Source organism: Stenella coeruleoalba (genome assembly GCF_951394435.1).
Source record: "Stenella coeruleoalba genome assembly, chromosome: 1".
NCBI classification, from domain to species: Eukaryota; Metazoa; Chordata; class Mammalia; order Artiodactyla; family Delphinidae; genus Stenella; species Stenella coeruleoalba.
Window position 1 is genome coordinate 18,050,945 of NC_137169.1, and position 16,289 is coordinate 18,067,233.

At 49.3% G+C, this 16,289-nt stretch overlaps 1 protein-coding gene across 1 annotated transcript in view; it reads right to left on the reverse strand.

Annotated features, from left to right (window-relative positions):
* TCEA3 (transcription elongation factor A3) overlaps positions 1-13,274 on the reverse strand; it is a 36,580-nt gene extending 23,306 nt beyond the window's left edge. Inside the window, exons 1-4 of the mRNA XM_079946538.1 lie at positions 13,099-13,274; positions 8,089-8,151; positions 7,225-7,330; positions 6,609-6,744 (exon numbers count right to left, since the gene is read on the reverse strand). Coding sequence (XP_079802664.1) covers positions 6,609-6,744; positions 7,225-7,330; positions 8,089-8,151; positions 13,099-13,167 — 374 coding nt within the window. The 5' untranslated portion in view covers positions 13,168-13,274. The remainder of the gene's footprint in view (positions 1-6,608; positions 6,745-7,224; positions 7,331-8,088; positions 8,152-13,098) is intronic.
* Positions 13,275-16,289: the final 3,015 nt, after the last annotated feature.

The following is a 16,289-nucleotide window of genomic DNA, read 5'->3' on the forward strand; positions in this document are numbered from 1 at the left end:
GAGTTGGAGAAGATCAGCTTCAGACTCTCCTGTGGGCGCCTTAACAGGAGGAGAGAAGCACGTGGGCCTTGGAGCTAGAAGAGCTGGGTTTAAAACGGCAAGTGAAAAAGCAGGATACAGGACTTTGCTGGTGGTCTAGTGGTTAAGACTCTGTGCTTCCGCGGCAGCGGGGCACGGGTTTGATCCCAGGTTGGGGAAGTTTCGCATGCCACACCAGTGCGGCCAAAAAGAAAAAGAAAAAAGCAGGGCACAAATTTAGATGCATACTGTGTCTTAAGTCAGGCAAGAAAAGTAATGCTTAGGAGGGGAAAAGATGAAAAGAAAATACATCCAAATGCTAACCATGGTTATATCAGGGTGATGGGATTAGAAGGGAAAAGTTTCCCCCCATTTTCCAAAATACATGTAGCCAGTCTTTATACGGTAGAATGCATTTCCCCCTTTTTTTGGTTTTATCATTTTAATCTGCTTGTAAATTGTAACTCCCCATGTCACTTACCCAGCTCTCCTTTTTATTTATTTTTAAATATTTATTTATTTACTTATGGCTGCATTGGGTCTTTGTTGCTGCACGTGGGCTTTCTCCAGTTGCAGTGAGCAGGGGCTACACTTCATTAGTGTGCAGGCTTCTCATTGCGGTGGCTTCTCTTGTTGCGGAGCACGGGCTCTAGGCACGCGAGCATCAGTAGCTGCGGCACGCGGGCTCAGTAGTTGTGGCTCGCAGGCTCCAGAGCGCAGGCTCAGCAGTTGTGGCGCATGGAGTCAGCTGCTCCACGGCATGTGGGATCTTCCCAGACCAGGGCTCGAACCCGTGTCCCCTGCATTGGCAGGCGGATTCCCAACCACTGCGCCACCAGGGAAGTCCCCCAGCTCTCCTTTTAATTCCAGCACAAAGTATCACCTTCTAACAGACTATTTGTTTAGTTATTTTATGCATTGTCCGAGCACCTCTCATGTAAATTTCGAAAGAGCAGAATTTGGTGGGTTTTGTTCACTGTGGTGGACGCTGTCTCTGCTGAGCCCACATCATTCCTTGGGCACTCCTTCTCCCAAGTCCACTGGGGCCCAAGGGCTTCCTCCTGCAAAATCCCCTGGGCCTCTGCCCCAGGGAGTTCTCCATGCCAGCCAGCGCCAGCAGACCGGTAGGCAGGAAGTGCTGGGGAGTTAGCCCCAGGAGCAGCCCTCAACCAGACACATGGAAATAGGTGGGCAAATACCCCAGCTTCCTCGGCCCTCCAGAGGGTGAGTTGAGGTGTGTTCTCCACTGCTCTCCAGCGGGATGTAAGCCCTGGTGACCCAGGGCAGTTACCTGACCACGAACGCACCCTGTGCCAGTTCCCTTCCCTTCCCTGTCTCACTTCCTCACTCCTCTGTCTGCATTTCCTGAAATCACTTCCCAAATAAGCCTCTTGGACTTGAATCCGTATCTCAGGGTCTGCTTCTGGGAGGCCCAATCTAATATATTCAACTGACTTCTCCCAAGTGAATAGAACAGTGCCTGGCACAGAGTAGGTGCTCTATAAATGTTTGTTGCTGAATGCTATGAAGTCGAACAGTAAAGGAATATTTTAAAAAGTGGAAAAAGAAACCTGCCCGGGGGTAACAACTGTTAGGTTTAATGTCCTTCCTTCCAAATCTTTTTCTACACGCATACAAACATATATGACATTTATCATTCTAAAAAGGGAGGCAACGACGACTTGACTTGTAATCCCAGCCCTGCCCCTGGGCAGGTCATGTTCTCTGAGCATCGGTTCCCTCATCTGTCAAATGGAGAGTAAAGGACCTATGTTTGGGGGCTGGCTGGGAAGAAGAATTTAGATCATTAACATCCCTACAGCAGTTCCCACCACAAAGCTGTCCTCCATACTCCATAATCCTAGGTATCTGATTTCTGGTCTTCCAGATTATGCAAGGTTCCTGCATGGATTTCCAGCTCCCATCTCATCCTCCAGGTGGTCCGGGAGACAGTGGGTGAGGAAGGTTCAGGGGCCAGCTCTAATTATCCTGTGGACCAGACTCATCCAGCTCTGGACCTTTGCCCCAGCTTAAACACAGGGAGAGGCAGCAGAAAGGGAGAGGGGCAGAGACCCTCCTTCACACGCCCCTCCAGTCCCACACGGGGCCCTGGGAATTCCTCTGCGGGGTTCCTCCCCGAGTGCCCCATGGGGATGGACAGGTGCAGGCAGAGCCGGAAGCTGAAATTCTTGCAGCGGGAGAAAGGAGGGAAGATGTGAGCCTCTCCCCACAACTCCCGAGACTCCCCATTTTCTGGCCCTTCCTCATTGCTTTTCCTTTCAGAACAAACCAGAAATATTCCGCAGTTTTTGCAAATGATTATGAAAACTATTCAGGAACATGAGAAAATGCCTAGAATACACTAGGAAGATAACTGAACAGGGATGTAATAGTTTGTAGACTCTGCCTACAGGAATTGGGAAATTATGTATGTAAGTAGATCAGGACAGGGAGGGAAGAGAAGAAAATGAAAGCTGTTTCATTTGTCAGAAGTGGCAAACTGTGAAGAAATATTTTAAGTTCTTACTTTACATTGTACTAATGTGGTTATACTGTTTATATAATAAATAATGATAATGAATTGTCATTAAGAAAACTAAAAAGAAAGGAAGTTCATCAACTGAGCTGAAATAGGACCCCTGCCCACTAGATTCTCCCAGCAAGGTGGGGGGACCACTGTCTGCTCAGCCATGGTGACAGCTTCATCTCATAGCTCCAGCTGTGAAAAGTGAGCTGGCATTCACAATTCAATGCCCCAGGATGTTATCTGTAAAATGTTGGTTACAACACAGTACATACAGTGAGGTCCCAATTTTATTAAGAAAATACAACTCTCTCTATGTTCTTAAAAAAGATGAGAAAGATATACATCAAAATGTTAACAGTGTTATTTTCTTCTTGTGTTTGACTTTCTAAACTTTTTATAAAAATGTGACTCACCGTTGAAATAAATAAATATATTATGTGAAAATGCTACAAAATAGAACACAGAGTTTAATTCCATTTTATGAATACAATAAGTATTTCATGGGTAAATGCATAGGAAAAATTCTAGAAGGATATATATATGTGTATGTATACACACACACACACACACACACACACACACACACACACACACATTTTATATATAGTGAGATAATGATGCTTAGGCCATAATACTGAGTCTCAGAGTCTAAGGGTGTGCGTAAGTGATTAAGTTCAGCCCAGAATTTGGCTTTCTGCTTTCCAACCGTCTCCTTGCCATTACCTATTGTCCTTGTAGACCTTTAAAAGAAATCCCTTTGCTGATCATTCAGTGGGATTTGGGGACAGAGCAAAAGGAAACACCTGTGTTCAGGCTGCCATCTGTTCCCAGATGTCTGCACTTGCTATTCCACAGGCTAGTCCCGTAGCCCATTTGGTCTCCTCAGCCTCTGTCTTTCAACTACATCTCACAAGATCCTGAGGCTTCATTTGCTAAGGTGCTCAGAACCAAACAGTGGCTCCAGACATGGCCAGACCAGCCAGAGCATGAATTTTCCACAGGGGACTGCAATGGTACAGCCGGGCCTAGCAGTATTCAATAAATGCTCACTCCACGCTGGGCACGGTGGCTCACAGGATCCCTGGCAGCCAACCTTCTAACCCGTTTGGGAAAACCAAACACACCATGTGAAAAGTTAAATGCCAATCAGGATTTCTCCAAGTGGGATATAATTGCAAAATTAGCAAAATGAAAGGAATAGAACATACAAAAGATTACACAATCATTTGACAAGTACTGCATTTTAAAAAGCAGACTATAAAATTGATGATGACTATAGAAAACAAAGAGAAAATAGAAAGAAAAAACATATACCAAAATATTAATAGTGATTGTTTTGGGGTGGTGGGGATGTGAGTGATTTTTTTTCCTACTTTTCATTATTTATTTATTAAAATTTATTTTATTTATTTATTTTTGGCTGCATTGGGTCTTCACTGCTGCATGTGGGCTTTCTCTAGTTGCTGCGAGCAGGGGTTATGCTTTGTTGTGGTGCGTGGGCTTCTCATTGCGGTGGCTTCTCTTGTTGCAGAGCATGGGGTCTAGGCACAGGGGCTTCAGTAGTTGTGGTGCGCGGGCTCAGTAGTTGTGGCTCGCAGGCTCAGTAGTTGTGGTGCACGGGCTTAGTTGCTCCGCAGCATGTGGGATCTTCCCGGACCAGGGCTCAAACCTGTGTCCCCTGCATTGGCAGGTGGATTCTTAACCACTGCGCCACCAGGAAGGCCCTAAAAGTACTGTTGTTCTGATTTCAAAAGCAATACAGAATCATTGTGAAAAAAACAATACAGATGAAAAAATTTTATTGTAAAAACAGATGAAAAAATTTTATTGTAAAACATAGAATATGAAGCTCTTCTTAATTACAATCACACAGATACAATTTTGTTTTTTTAAAGATGGTTTCATTATTTTTTCTCATTTCAAAATCGGTACATATTTATTGGGAAAACATTAGGAATACAGAAATTTGCAAAAAGAAGAAGAGGGACTTCCCTGGTGGTCCAGTGGTAAAGAATCTGCCTTACAATGCAGGGGGCACGGGTTCAATCCCTGGTCAGGGAACTAAGATCCCACATGGCGCGGGGCAACTATACCCGCGTGCCACAACTACTGAGCTCGCGCACCTCAACTAGAGCCCGCGTGCCGCAAACTACAGAGCCCACACACCCTGGAGCCTGAGCGCCACAACTAGAGAGAGAAAACCCGCACGTCATAACTAGAGAGAAGCCCGCGCACCGCAACGCAAGATCGTGCATGCCTCAACGAAGATCCCGCATACCGCAGCTAAGACCCGATGCAGCCAAAAATAAATAATAAATAAATAAAAATAAATCTTAAAAAAATTAGATCTTAAAAAAAAAAAAAAGATGAAGAAAAAAACCTCTCAATCTTACCACCCAGAAATAATCACTATTACCATCCTGGTGTATATCCTTCATGTCTTTTTTCCTATGCATGTACATAAAATTCACTTAATTAATTTTTATAAAAATGGAATCAAACTATATAGTACACTATATAGTACACAGCTTCACTTAATACTTAGTGAATATTTTTCCACGTCATTAAATATTCTTCCATTCTCTCCATGGGGGCCCTATTGGCATTTTGAACATAATAAATGGTTCTTTGGTGTGTAGGACTATTCTGTGCATTGTGGGAAGAGTAGCACGGAGCATCTCCTCTGCCCCACAGTTATTTTTACAACTAAAAATAGGAGTAGTGTGGTGGAGGTATATCTTCCTCCTGGTCAAGAAACACTCCTCCTATAGCATCATTTCCTAAAAACACTTATTTCATAGAATTATAATAAACATTCATTTAAAAAGCGTTCAGAGGAAAACATGTTTCAGAAATGTCAGCTGAAAAATGTTACACACAGAACATAACATCTGTATGTTTAATCTGATTAATTCCTTAAAATGAATACCTTGTAGTGGATATACTTGGCAAAAAATGTATGTACATTAAAAATGTTGGTATATCACGATACTATCTGTATTATCTAGTACCATCAGGTACCATTCAGTGTTATCTAGTCTCACCCCCTTATCTATCAGATGACCCCCTCCCTAAGGAATTAAGTGATCTTTCTAGTCACACAGGGAATAGGTGGGACTTACTAATCCATCCATGAAGGCTTTTATCTACTGTCATGGACAAGGCATTTGGGTCTAACAGAAAGTCACGCATTTTGGGGGACCCTGGCTGGGGTGGGCAAAGGGGAATGGGCACGGTGTTGAGACCTCAGCAGAGGTCTGGGGGCCTGACAGACAAAGATGGGAATCCCACTCTGTCACATAATGGCTGAGTGATATTGAGAAAGGCCCTGCTCCCCAACCTTCAGCTTCTGCGTCGCAAATTGGCAATTTGAATAAAGAGCCAACAAAACACTTTTCCTTCTCTGTGGACAAGTTCCTAGCCCCATTTACCTGGAACCCTGCCAAAGGTGGAACGTCAGCTGTACTACTAGGCAGCGTTGCTTCTAGTGCAAATGAGTACTGATTGGTAAACTGTGTCTAGACAGGAAGGGCTATGAAAGAACTATAAATGATTAGTGGAAAACCACGGCCTTTGGGCTACCCTGAGTGCAGTGGTCATTGCTCTTGTAACTGGTCATTGCCCTTGCTGGGATCCTGGAAACTTTGTCTATGGGACTGTTATAAGATTTAGGACGTGGGGCTTCTAAGTCAGGGGGTTCCTACCCATTGTGGTCTCATTCTCTGCACCTGAGAATGTCACCTGGGTGGGCCAGAGAATAGCTCTGGACGCTGCGTGGTCCCCTGTGAGAACTCTTGGTGATGAGAAACACCTGAGGCTACCCTGCTGGCACAGTGCATCTCCTGTCCCTGAATCCTTCTAGGCAAAGCCTATGTCAGGGATGGCCTGTTTGGGTCTTGTGAGTCTGTCTGGTTGAGCCAAGAAGACCCCCAGAGGGGCCACTGTAGGAGATAATAATAACCACCTCCTGGTGTGTGAGGATTCAATGAAGTTATATAAACAGAGGTGTTGCTATAGGATGTGACAAGTGTCAGCTCCCTTCTCTCCATCCCAGAAAAAATACCTGTCTTTGGGCTCTTCCACTCGTTTTTTCCTTGGTGGAGAAAGGCTTGTCTCTGGCTTCCAATCTGAACAGTCAAGCCCTTTTTCCTTCTTCTTTGCTTTTACTCTTTCCTCTCCTTTTTCTCCTTTAGGGGGTGCTGGGGAGTGTAAAAACAAAATGGTAACATTGTTCCTTAACTCTCTGTCTCAGCCCAACCCAGGACCTGGGGAAGAAGGGGCAAAGGTCAGGGACTGAGCTAGCCTCCACCTCCCCCAACAAATACCTGTTTAGAAACAAGCGCATATCCAATATGCACGTGTGTGTGCAAACCGAAGCTCACACATGGGGACAGAAAGACCTTTGCACACACCTATGCACACATTCCTATCAATGTGTATATACAGATATGTACAAACACACAAGAACACAGATATATATACACAGGAACGTGTACAGGAAAACCCACCCATCTACAAATCTCCCACTTGTTTAGACAAGCACTGGCAGTCCCACTAGAGGCCATCTGTCACTTATTAAGTCATTCAACAACCATACGCTGAGTGCCTGTTATAAGCTGGGCACCGTCCATCCAGGTGCTGGGAGGAAAACTTGGCCCAAGCGACCCTGCCCCTCTCACCCAGCAGCTGCTTCCAGTTTCTGATGAGGACTTTGGCCAAGGACACCACCTCCTTGTCAGAGCAGTGCTTGCGGACCCCATTCACGGCAACTCCAATCCTGGTGGTCTGCAAAGCGAGAGGGTTAGTGGCTGGTCTGGGAATTAGGACCCACTGGACTGGCTGCCCTAACTGGCAAGACCTGCCCCAGCTCAATCACCCCCTTCCCCTGGCGCAGCCTCTCCCGAGTCCCAGCCTGGACCTGTGGCTGAGGTAATAACCCTGACCTTATAACTGAGGCCCTGACCTGCTGTCCTGAGTGAGGTCAGTGCCCAAGGCCCAGCGCCCTGCAGGGATGGGTAACTGCGGCTCTGGTGAAAAGCTGGAGCAGTGGTGGTGGGTCTGGCTGATGACCAGGACTCCTCCCTATTCTCTGTCCCCTGGTGTCTTTGAGTTCAAATTTCAGCTTAAGACACAGCTCTGGCTACTACAGCTTGGGTATTGCTGATTTTTCAGGGCTAAGAGCTTCTGGTAAAGTTTGGGGGCTACATGGGTAACACATGGAGGATCTAAAAATGGGGGGCTTTTCCCTCTCCCTGAGTCACTGGCCTCTTGGATCCCACAGGCCCAGGGCCTTGGGAATTGGGGTACACAAGGAAAGCAAGTCAGTCTTTCCCCCAGACCCAGAGGGCCCCGAGGGCTTAGAAGCTACCCTGCCATCATCTAAAGGCCTGGGTTCCCACCCCCAGAGTACCTCAAGATCCCATCCTGCCGCCATCCCTTCAGAAATTCCTCCCAGACCCCATCCTTGGAGGGTTCCCTCTAAAGGGTCTTTCCCTACCCCACAAAGTCACCCTCCACTCCAGGCACTGCCCATCCCCACCCACCTGGAGTAGCTGGATGGACATCTGCCAGCTGTTCAGCTTCTTCAGAAGGTCGAGGGCCCCTTCCTGTGGGAGGCCACAAGGTGAGGGCTGAAGCCCGTGGGGTCTGCCCCAGGCCCCTCTCTGACCGTTGTGTGGTCTCAGTGGGAAGGAGGGTGGCAGGAGGTAGGGAGGAGACTCTTCCAGTGACAGGATACAGGCAGCCAAGTGGTCGAAGAACAGAAGGAGAGAAGGAAAATCTTCTGCCCCAAACCAGCTCTCTAACTTCACCTCCCACCACCCAGCTGGGTTCAAGCCCCTCTGAGCAAGGGTCCAGCCCTACCCACTCACCCTGACCCCCAGCCATTGGTTCTGCTGTTCCTTCCACTGGGCATTCTCTTCCCTTCCCCATCTCTTCCTCTAAAATTAATTGCTTCATGGCTTATTGCTTCTGCTTTTATGTCTGTATATGCCTCCCCTCACTTCCCAACTGGGAACGTCTGTAGGTTGAGGACTGTGGCTTTTTCTAAACAGCTTTATAGAGGTATAACTGACATACAATAAAACGCACATGTTGTAGGCTACAATGTGATGAGTTTTGACATACATATACTCCCCTGAAACCATCACCACAGTCAAGATAAGGACATAGTCAGCATCCCCGACATATCCCTTGTGCCCCTTTGTCACACATCCCTCGCTGCACCCCCAACCCCTCTAGATGAGCTTGCATTTTGAAGGATTTTATAGAAAGTGACTGTAATGGAATTTCGTATCTGGCTTCTTTCACTCTGTAATCATTTTGAGATTCACGCACATTGTAGCACAGATCCACAGCTCCTTTTTTTTCTGAGTTGTTTGCCATGGCCTGTATATACCACAATTTGTTTATCCATTCACCTGTTAATAGCACTGTTAGGTAGTTTCCAGTTTGCAGCAATTACAAATAAAGCTGCTGGGAACGTTCATGTACAAGTGTTTGTGTGGACATGTACTTTCTTTTCTCTCCGGTGAAGAGGACTGTTTAATCTCTGAGACCTCCGGGTTCAGCATGCTGAACTCATCACTCAGGGAGCATCTCCCTGAGTGAGTGAATAAAGCAGAAAGCAGAAGGCAGGGGGGGAGAGTGGGAGGGGAAGAAAGGAGACTCGGATGTGAAAAGCTGTTGGCTGCCAGGCCCTGAACAACCCCTGACCCATTTCAGCCTTCTCTTTCTTTCCACCCACTTCCTAGAAGCCAGCCCCGGTCTCCGGTGCTGAGATGGGTTCCCTGGGGAGCAGCAGCTGACTGTGTTCTGTATGCCCGAGTCCTGGTCCCACTGTGCACTGCCAGCCACCAAGCCCCTCCCTATTAGTCTTCCTGGGCCACATCCCAAGGGCTGCCCTCTGTCAGTCCTCAGCCTCCCTTAGAACTTGGGTTCATAGTCTGTTTTCCAAGGTGTGACCTGCGGATGTGTGTGCACGTGAACTTGTGGGCATATAAGCCTGCATGTATCACTAGTTAAAGGCTTATTATCTGCTGGACACGGTTCTAAGTATTTTACATGCATTATCTCTTCTAACTCTCTCAATGACCCCATGAGGTAGGTCCTATTACTATTCCCATTTTTACAGAATCATTATCCCATTTTCAGAGAAGAGAAATAGGAACTGAGCTGGGATTCAAACTTAGGCCCTTTGGGTTCGACCCAATATACAACCATGTAGGTAGGTATGGACGTAGGTCTGGCTAGACGTGTGCAATCATGAAATATCAACATGGGTAAGTGCAGTGGTATGTTGGTCAATGTTTAACAACAAGTTCTCAAAGAAAAAAAATTGATTTGTAGTGTTTGCCCATTTCTGTGGTGTCAATACTCCTCCCATGGCCAATGTCAAGATACCAATATGCTGTGACTGACCTGAAGGAGGTATTGGGAAGAGATGTGTGATGTGAAACCATATTGATATAACAGAAGCAAATAACCTCCAGACCATAGATGACAGTAAAATGCAATAAAATAATAAAGAAGTGATGATTTTGGAGTATTTATGACCTTTGTTTTTTGTTTTTGTTTTTTTTTTTTTTTGCGGTACGCGGGCCTCTCACTGTTGTGGCCTCTCCCGTTGTGGAGCACAGGCTCCGGACGCGCAGGCTCAGCGTCCATGGCTCACGGGGCCCAGCCGCTCCGCGGCATGTGGGATCCTCCCGGACCGGGGCACAAACCCGCGTCCCCTGCATCGGCAGGCGGACTCTCAACCACTGCGCCACCAGGGAAGCCCTATGACCTTTGTTTTTAATATAATTTATTTAATTGTAAACGTATAATTTAATGTTAAAAATAATGGCTGTATTTAACAACTGGCTTGCAAAATTCCTGAAAGTTCAACAGTGTTAAGCCAGTTCCAGCTCACCACTGGGCGTGTGCCTCTGCATGTCACACTGTATAACTGGGTCATGTTGGAGAACAGCCGTGAGCCTGGGTTGTAGCTGGATTCACAAAGCCTTGTGCAAATGTTGCCAGCTGTGTCTCTCTGCATGCACGAATGGGATGTTCAGCCGGCAGTATCTCTGGTCCAGGCGGGGAGCTGCTGTGTGTACGCTGCTCGAAGCATAATGTGTTTATTTGTCTTTGAGGGATGATGGCCGTGTCATAACATGTCTGAACATGTAAGTGTGGCTGTCTGCTAAGTTTGTAGATTTGCATGTCGGGGTGTAGCTTATTGTATGTATGCACACGTGTAGGCATGTGTGTAGTTGTTTTTGTGTATCCTTCTGCAAATACAATGGTCAGTGTATCAGTCATGCCAGGGTCAGTAACCACGTCTTTTATGTAGTTATGTTCATAGTTGTGTGTGATATATGTTCATATATTGTGTGTGGCTGCATGTACGTAGTTATGTTTGTTGTGTGTGATCATGAGGATGTTTGGCTGTAAGTCTGAAGCTGTTACAGTTGCTGTGCGCTCCCAGCATCTGACAAAAGCTCTAAGTTGCTGGGACTTCAGTAATTGGCAGTAAACCCCGGGCCTGAGCTGCAACGTGGAAGATCCGTCTTATTACAGGAAGTGTGTCCTCCTCTCCCTAACCACCACTGGGCGGGCCCACTTTCGCTCCCAGAGCAGGCCCCACCTTTCTAGGTCACATGCCCAGAGCTCTGTGCCCACCCAGATGCTGCCAAGAACCCAGGCGCAGACGTGGCTGCAGACTGGCTCTGTGCTACAGGGACCCTGAGGCCAGACTTGCATCTTTCCTGGAGAAAGCTCTGGGTACTTCCACAGGAATCCTCACCAAGGGACACCATTTCCTCTTCCCATTTCGCAGAAGAGGAAATCGAGGCCAGAGAGGGAAAATAGAGCGGTGGGTCTAGGTCCATAAAAGGAGTGAGGGGAGGCCGGGGCAGGTCCCTTCCTCCTCAGCCAAGCTGCCTTTCTCAGGTCTCCTAAGCGGCCCCCACACCCCTCACGCAGAGGTCCAGAATCTCCTGGCCCAAACCTGGGGTCAGCAAGGGGCAGGGCTGGGATAACCCGTCTACTTGAGTTTGAATTTGGTTCAGGAGCCCCGGCTTGGGCTTGCCGCCCCCAGTTGAGCCTGATGACTTGAGGCTCAGTTTCACTGACTTTGGAGCATCCTGGAATGGGGGCTCCCAACACTCTGCAGGCTTGTGTGTTTCCTCTGGCTGTGCAAAAGCAGGAGTCACTCTCGAAGCCTTCCCAAGCACCAGTCCAGGTCTTCCTAAGGGTTTCACATCTCTTCCACCCTCACCACCACCAGCAGAGACAAAAATCCAGTGACATTCCTTCCCAGGAGGTAGGTAATCTCATCTTCTTACAGATGAAGAAACTGAGGCTCTGGTCTTTATATGGACACCAACTCATTACTGCCCATGTCTACGGGAGAGCTCCCTGACACTCCATGGATCCAGTGACTTCTCCCTCTCCCCTGCTCTAAAACCACCCTTAGGGTCCATCCCTCTCTCAAGCTCCTAGGATTACAGAATGTGCTGGAAACGCAGGTCCTGCTCCAGCATATGCCTACAGATGGTGGGAGGAGGAGGGCTCTGGGACAGGGCAAAGTGAGGGACCTGCCTGCTCGCCTACCCTCCTCTCTCTTCCCTCTCCTGGTGAGCTCCAGCCCTCTCCGTCCCAAGGCCAAGTTTGCTTGTCTAGGCAACAGGGCGGCAGCCAACTTGAGGCAAAGATCACAGGGAGGATCAAATATTAACTTCAAGTCGGCCCGCGCTGAGAGCTCCTGGCACTGAGCGCTCAGGGATCCGCAGGTAAGGCCTCCATCTCTGATTCCCCGCAACCTCCGGGCCCCTCTCTCGCCCCCGGCCTCCTCCGCCCCGCAGCCCAGGCCTGCAGCCGGTCCCCCTTCCCCCGCCCCGCGGGCCCCATGGGCGCAGCGGCTGCCCGACACCTGTTCGGCCCCCGCCCGCCTGGGCCCCAACCCTCGGCCAAGGAAAGGGAGAGTTGCAAACAGAGCAGCTCCTGGAGCCTCAAGCTGTGGGGTTGCGGGACCCGAGGCCCTTCGCTTTTCTCCGCCAGATCCATTCCCGGGGTGCGGCGTAGACGCGGCTCAGCACCCCTCATCAGTTCAAGTTTCTTTGCCCCTTCTCGGGTCACCCAGGATTTTGTTTTCCCCAGTCTCCGGCTCCCCCGTCCCGCAGTCACCGCCGCTCCCTGGGCTTTGCACACGCCGAGTCCCGGGGCTTCGAAAGTCCTTTTCCAGCTGCCGGTCTCTTCACTCTCTTTCCCGGGCCCTGCACAAGCTACCCAGGGGCCCCAACCCTGTAGGTCCAGGCGTACGTGCACAAGCCCAGTTTTTGGGGCCGGCACGGTCCACCCCGGAGCCCCGGGCCATGCACACGCCCACCCCGAGGTGCCAGCAGTCCCCAAGGGGCGCTGAGCCCTGCCCCGGCCGTGCCTCCCTCCGGTCCCCGAGTCCCGCACGCGCCTCCCGGGCGTCCAGCCAGCACGGGCCCCCGGGACTCCCGGGCTCGCACGCGCCGCGCCTCCCGGGGGCTGGGGCTGTGGCCCGAACTCTGCAGCCTCACCGTGTTCTTCCTGGCCACCATCTTCTCCAGCTTCTTGGCGATCCTCAGCAGCTCCTCTTCCTGGCCCATGTTGGCCCGCGACGCCCGGCGGGACGAGGGGCGCAGGGGCGGCAGCCGGGTTTCGGGTGCAGGAGGCGCAAAGGCTGAGGGCGCGCAAGCCGCGCGGGCCCCAGACGCACCCGACACACACGCCCGGCGGGGGCGGGGCTCTCCCCCCACACCCCCTCGGCCGCCTGCCTCCCGGCAGTGGGGGAGGGGTGGCATGCACTAAATATAGACTTCAAGGACTCGCCGGGGCAAAGATTGCCTGCGCCCGCCAGTCGGGCTACCCGAGAGAGGGACGAGGCTGCGAGAGCGGGCCTTCCATCTCGGGCCGGTCCTGGGGCGCCGGGAGCTGAAGGGAGATTTGGGAAGGAGGGCTCTCTGGCGAATGGGGAGGCCGTCGTCCCTGGCCACAAGAGGCTGTTGCGGCGAGGAGGGCACCCGAGGGTGCCCTGGGAGCTTCCAGAAGAGTTCTGGGCTCCCGTGTCTCTGCACCGTTGCGGCTCACAGCCGGCCGACCTAGTTCATGCCTATGCCCAAGTGGAGGCAGTTTGGTATGCTTGAATCACATTATTTTGCATGATCATTAAATCCAATTTTGTCCTACCCTGTGCTCACTATTCGTGCACACGCGTGTATCCAGGCCCACTGTTGCCCTCAAATTTGTTTGTTACAGTGAGGTTTTGCATTTCTAACAAGCTCTCCGAGTGCTGCTGTTCCCACGGACTACACTTTGAGTAGTGAGGGCTTGGGAAATTCTTAAGCGCACCAAACTTTGAGAAATCCGTGTCCAGGTGCATGTGCCCCTTATTTAGTCGGGGTCAGGACACTGCCTCCCCAGTGGGATTGGATCTGGAAGGGAGGAAACAGAATCATGCCTCCACAGCTGTGCACACATCTGTGTTCCTGTGGAAGGACCTTCCAAGTGTCCCCAGCAGACCCAGATCCCTTCCTCAACGTGAGTTTAATTGATAGAAAATGACCTATGTGTGTGTGGAGTGTGTGTGGGGGTGCTTATGGGCCTGGAAGGGAGGCATGAAAAATGGTCCGCTGTGTGTGGGGATGGGAAGTTGTGGCTTGGAGTGTTCAGTGAAATCTCCAGACCTTCCTGAGAGAAACTTAGAGAACCTCATCCTCCATCACAGGGTGTACTCACCTGGCTTCTGATGACAAATTGAAATTAACACAGAGTGATCACAATTCAGGCATACAAAAATGGAGTCCGATTAAAAAAAAAAATGGAGTCCGGTAGCAGTTGAGGATCTGGTTTCAGACACATCTCTGCATCACTGAAAACCTGAACTTTCTTTGAGCTGTACCAGATCCATGGACATCACCAGAGTACTCAGAACAACACTTGCCAGCTGCAGACCTTATGGTCTCAAGGTCTCCCCTTGAAATTATTTAACCATTTCGGACCCCAACCAATCCTTATTAAATAAGCACCTTTACTTCTGGCCAGCTCCGATTGTAATTCTTGACAAACAACTCCTGTAACTAACTGTAACCTTGCGGTTTCTGCCTTCATAAGCCTCCCCATTTTGTAGTCCTGCAGAACACAATTGAAGAGCTTATATATATTATATATATATATATATTTTTTTTAGTTATTTTATTTATTTATTTTTGGCCCCCTTGGGTCTTTGTTGCTGCGGGAGGGCTTTCTCTAGACCCAGCGAGCGGAGGCTACTCTTCCTTGCGGTGGCTTCTCCTGTTGCGGAGCGCAGATTCTTAACCTCTGCGCCACCAGGGAAGCCCTGAAGCGCTTCTTGAATCTGTGTCTCCAGGAGTGCAGTGCTAGCAAACCCCAAATAAGCACCTTGTTTTTCAATCAGGTCTCCATTTCTAAAATTTTGGTTAAATCTTCTAACTGTGCTGGGACCAAGGTAGGAAGGAGTGGGTTTCTCATTCATTCAACAGATACGTATTGAATGTCCAAGCAATGAATAAGACAGCCCCAGCCCCAGCAAGCTTGAGACCCAGTCTATGGGTAAGAAAAACCTTAAACAAATACGTACACCATCAATTCTGTGTTATCACAACTGGGGTGAGGGTCAGGAAGAAGTAGAGGATAACTTGCAGACATCTGAGGGGACTCGCACCATTTGGGGTGTCATGTTCTCTGAAGAAATGAAGTTTAAACTTTGGGTGGAAGTGCTCAGTGGGAGTTGGCGGGAGGAGGAGGAGAGTGTTAAAGTAAGAGAAGAAGAAACATTTATACATATATTTATTGAGCACCTACTAGGTGCCAGAACTTTCAGCCCTGAGCATCCTGAGAGGTACAAATCAGTCCTCCTGGAGTTCCGAATGTGCAAAGCTTGGGGAAGGGAGGGTGCTTCACGTGTCAGGGGTTGAAGGAAAAACTGGTGTGGCTACAGCACAGCGATGAGAGGGGTGTTCGGAGGGGAGGGGCAGAGAGTCGGAGGTGGGTGGGGCCTGACCATGAAAAGCACTCTAGGCCGCTTTTAGGAGGTTAGACTAAAACTTCTTGGCCAACACCCAAGCAAGCCCCTCTGGGTTGAAGAGACAGCTGTCTGCAATTACTTAGGATTGCCTTTTAGAAGCAGATTTTAGTTTCCTCAAACTTCTACCCAGCTCCCACTGTGAGTTGACTGACATCAAAAGAAGCTAAGACTTCAGGGCTTGAAGGACCCTAAGAAAACATCAACTCCAACCCTTTCTTTGTACAGATTGGAAGATTGAGGCCCAGTGAGGCCCAGGATTGCCCTGCTCAACCGTATCAGACATGTCAGTACTCTCTACATCCCCTCTGCCTACCCATCCACCTTGGAGTTCACCAGCAGGCAATTCCTGGACACACCTCTGACAGCTTCCTGCATCTCTCTGACTGACGGCTTCAGGGCAGCCTGGAAGTAGAGAATTAGGAATTGACACCCCCAGAAAGGACCCTGGAACCAGCGAGAGACCAGAGTTGGTAGTAAATACACCAATTTCTTCACTCCTGATGGGATAACTTGAAGGCACGTTCCTTTTTTTTCACATCCCTACTAACCATTGTGCTTCCTGGGATCACCTCACAAATAAGCAGGGACTGTGGCAGAGTTAAACTGCAAGTCTCCAGACTCCTAGTCCAGTGCTCTTTCCTCACACCAGGGTTTCTCAACCTCGGCACTATTACCATTTTGGAC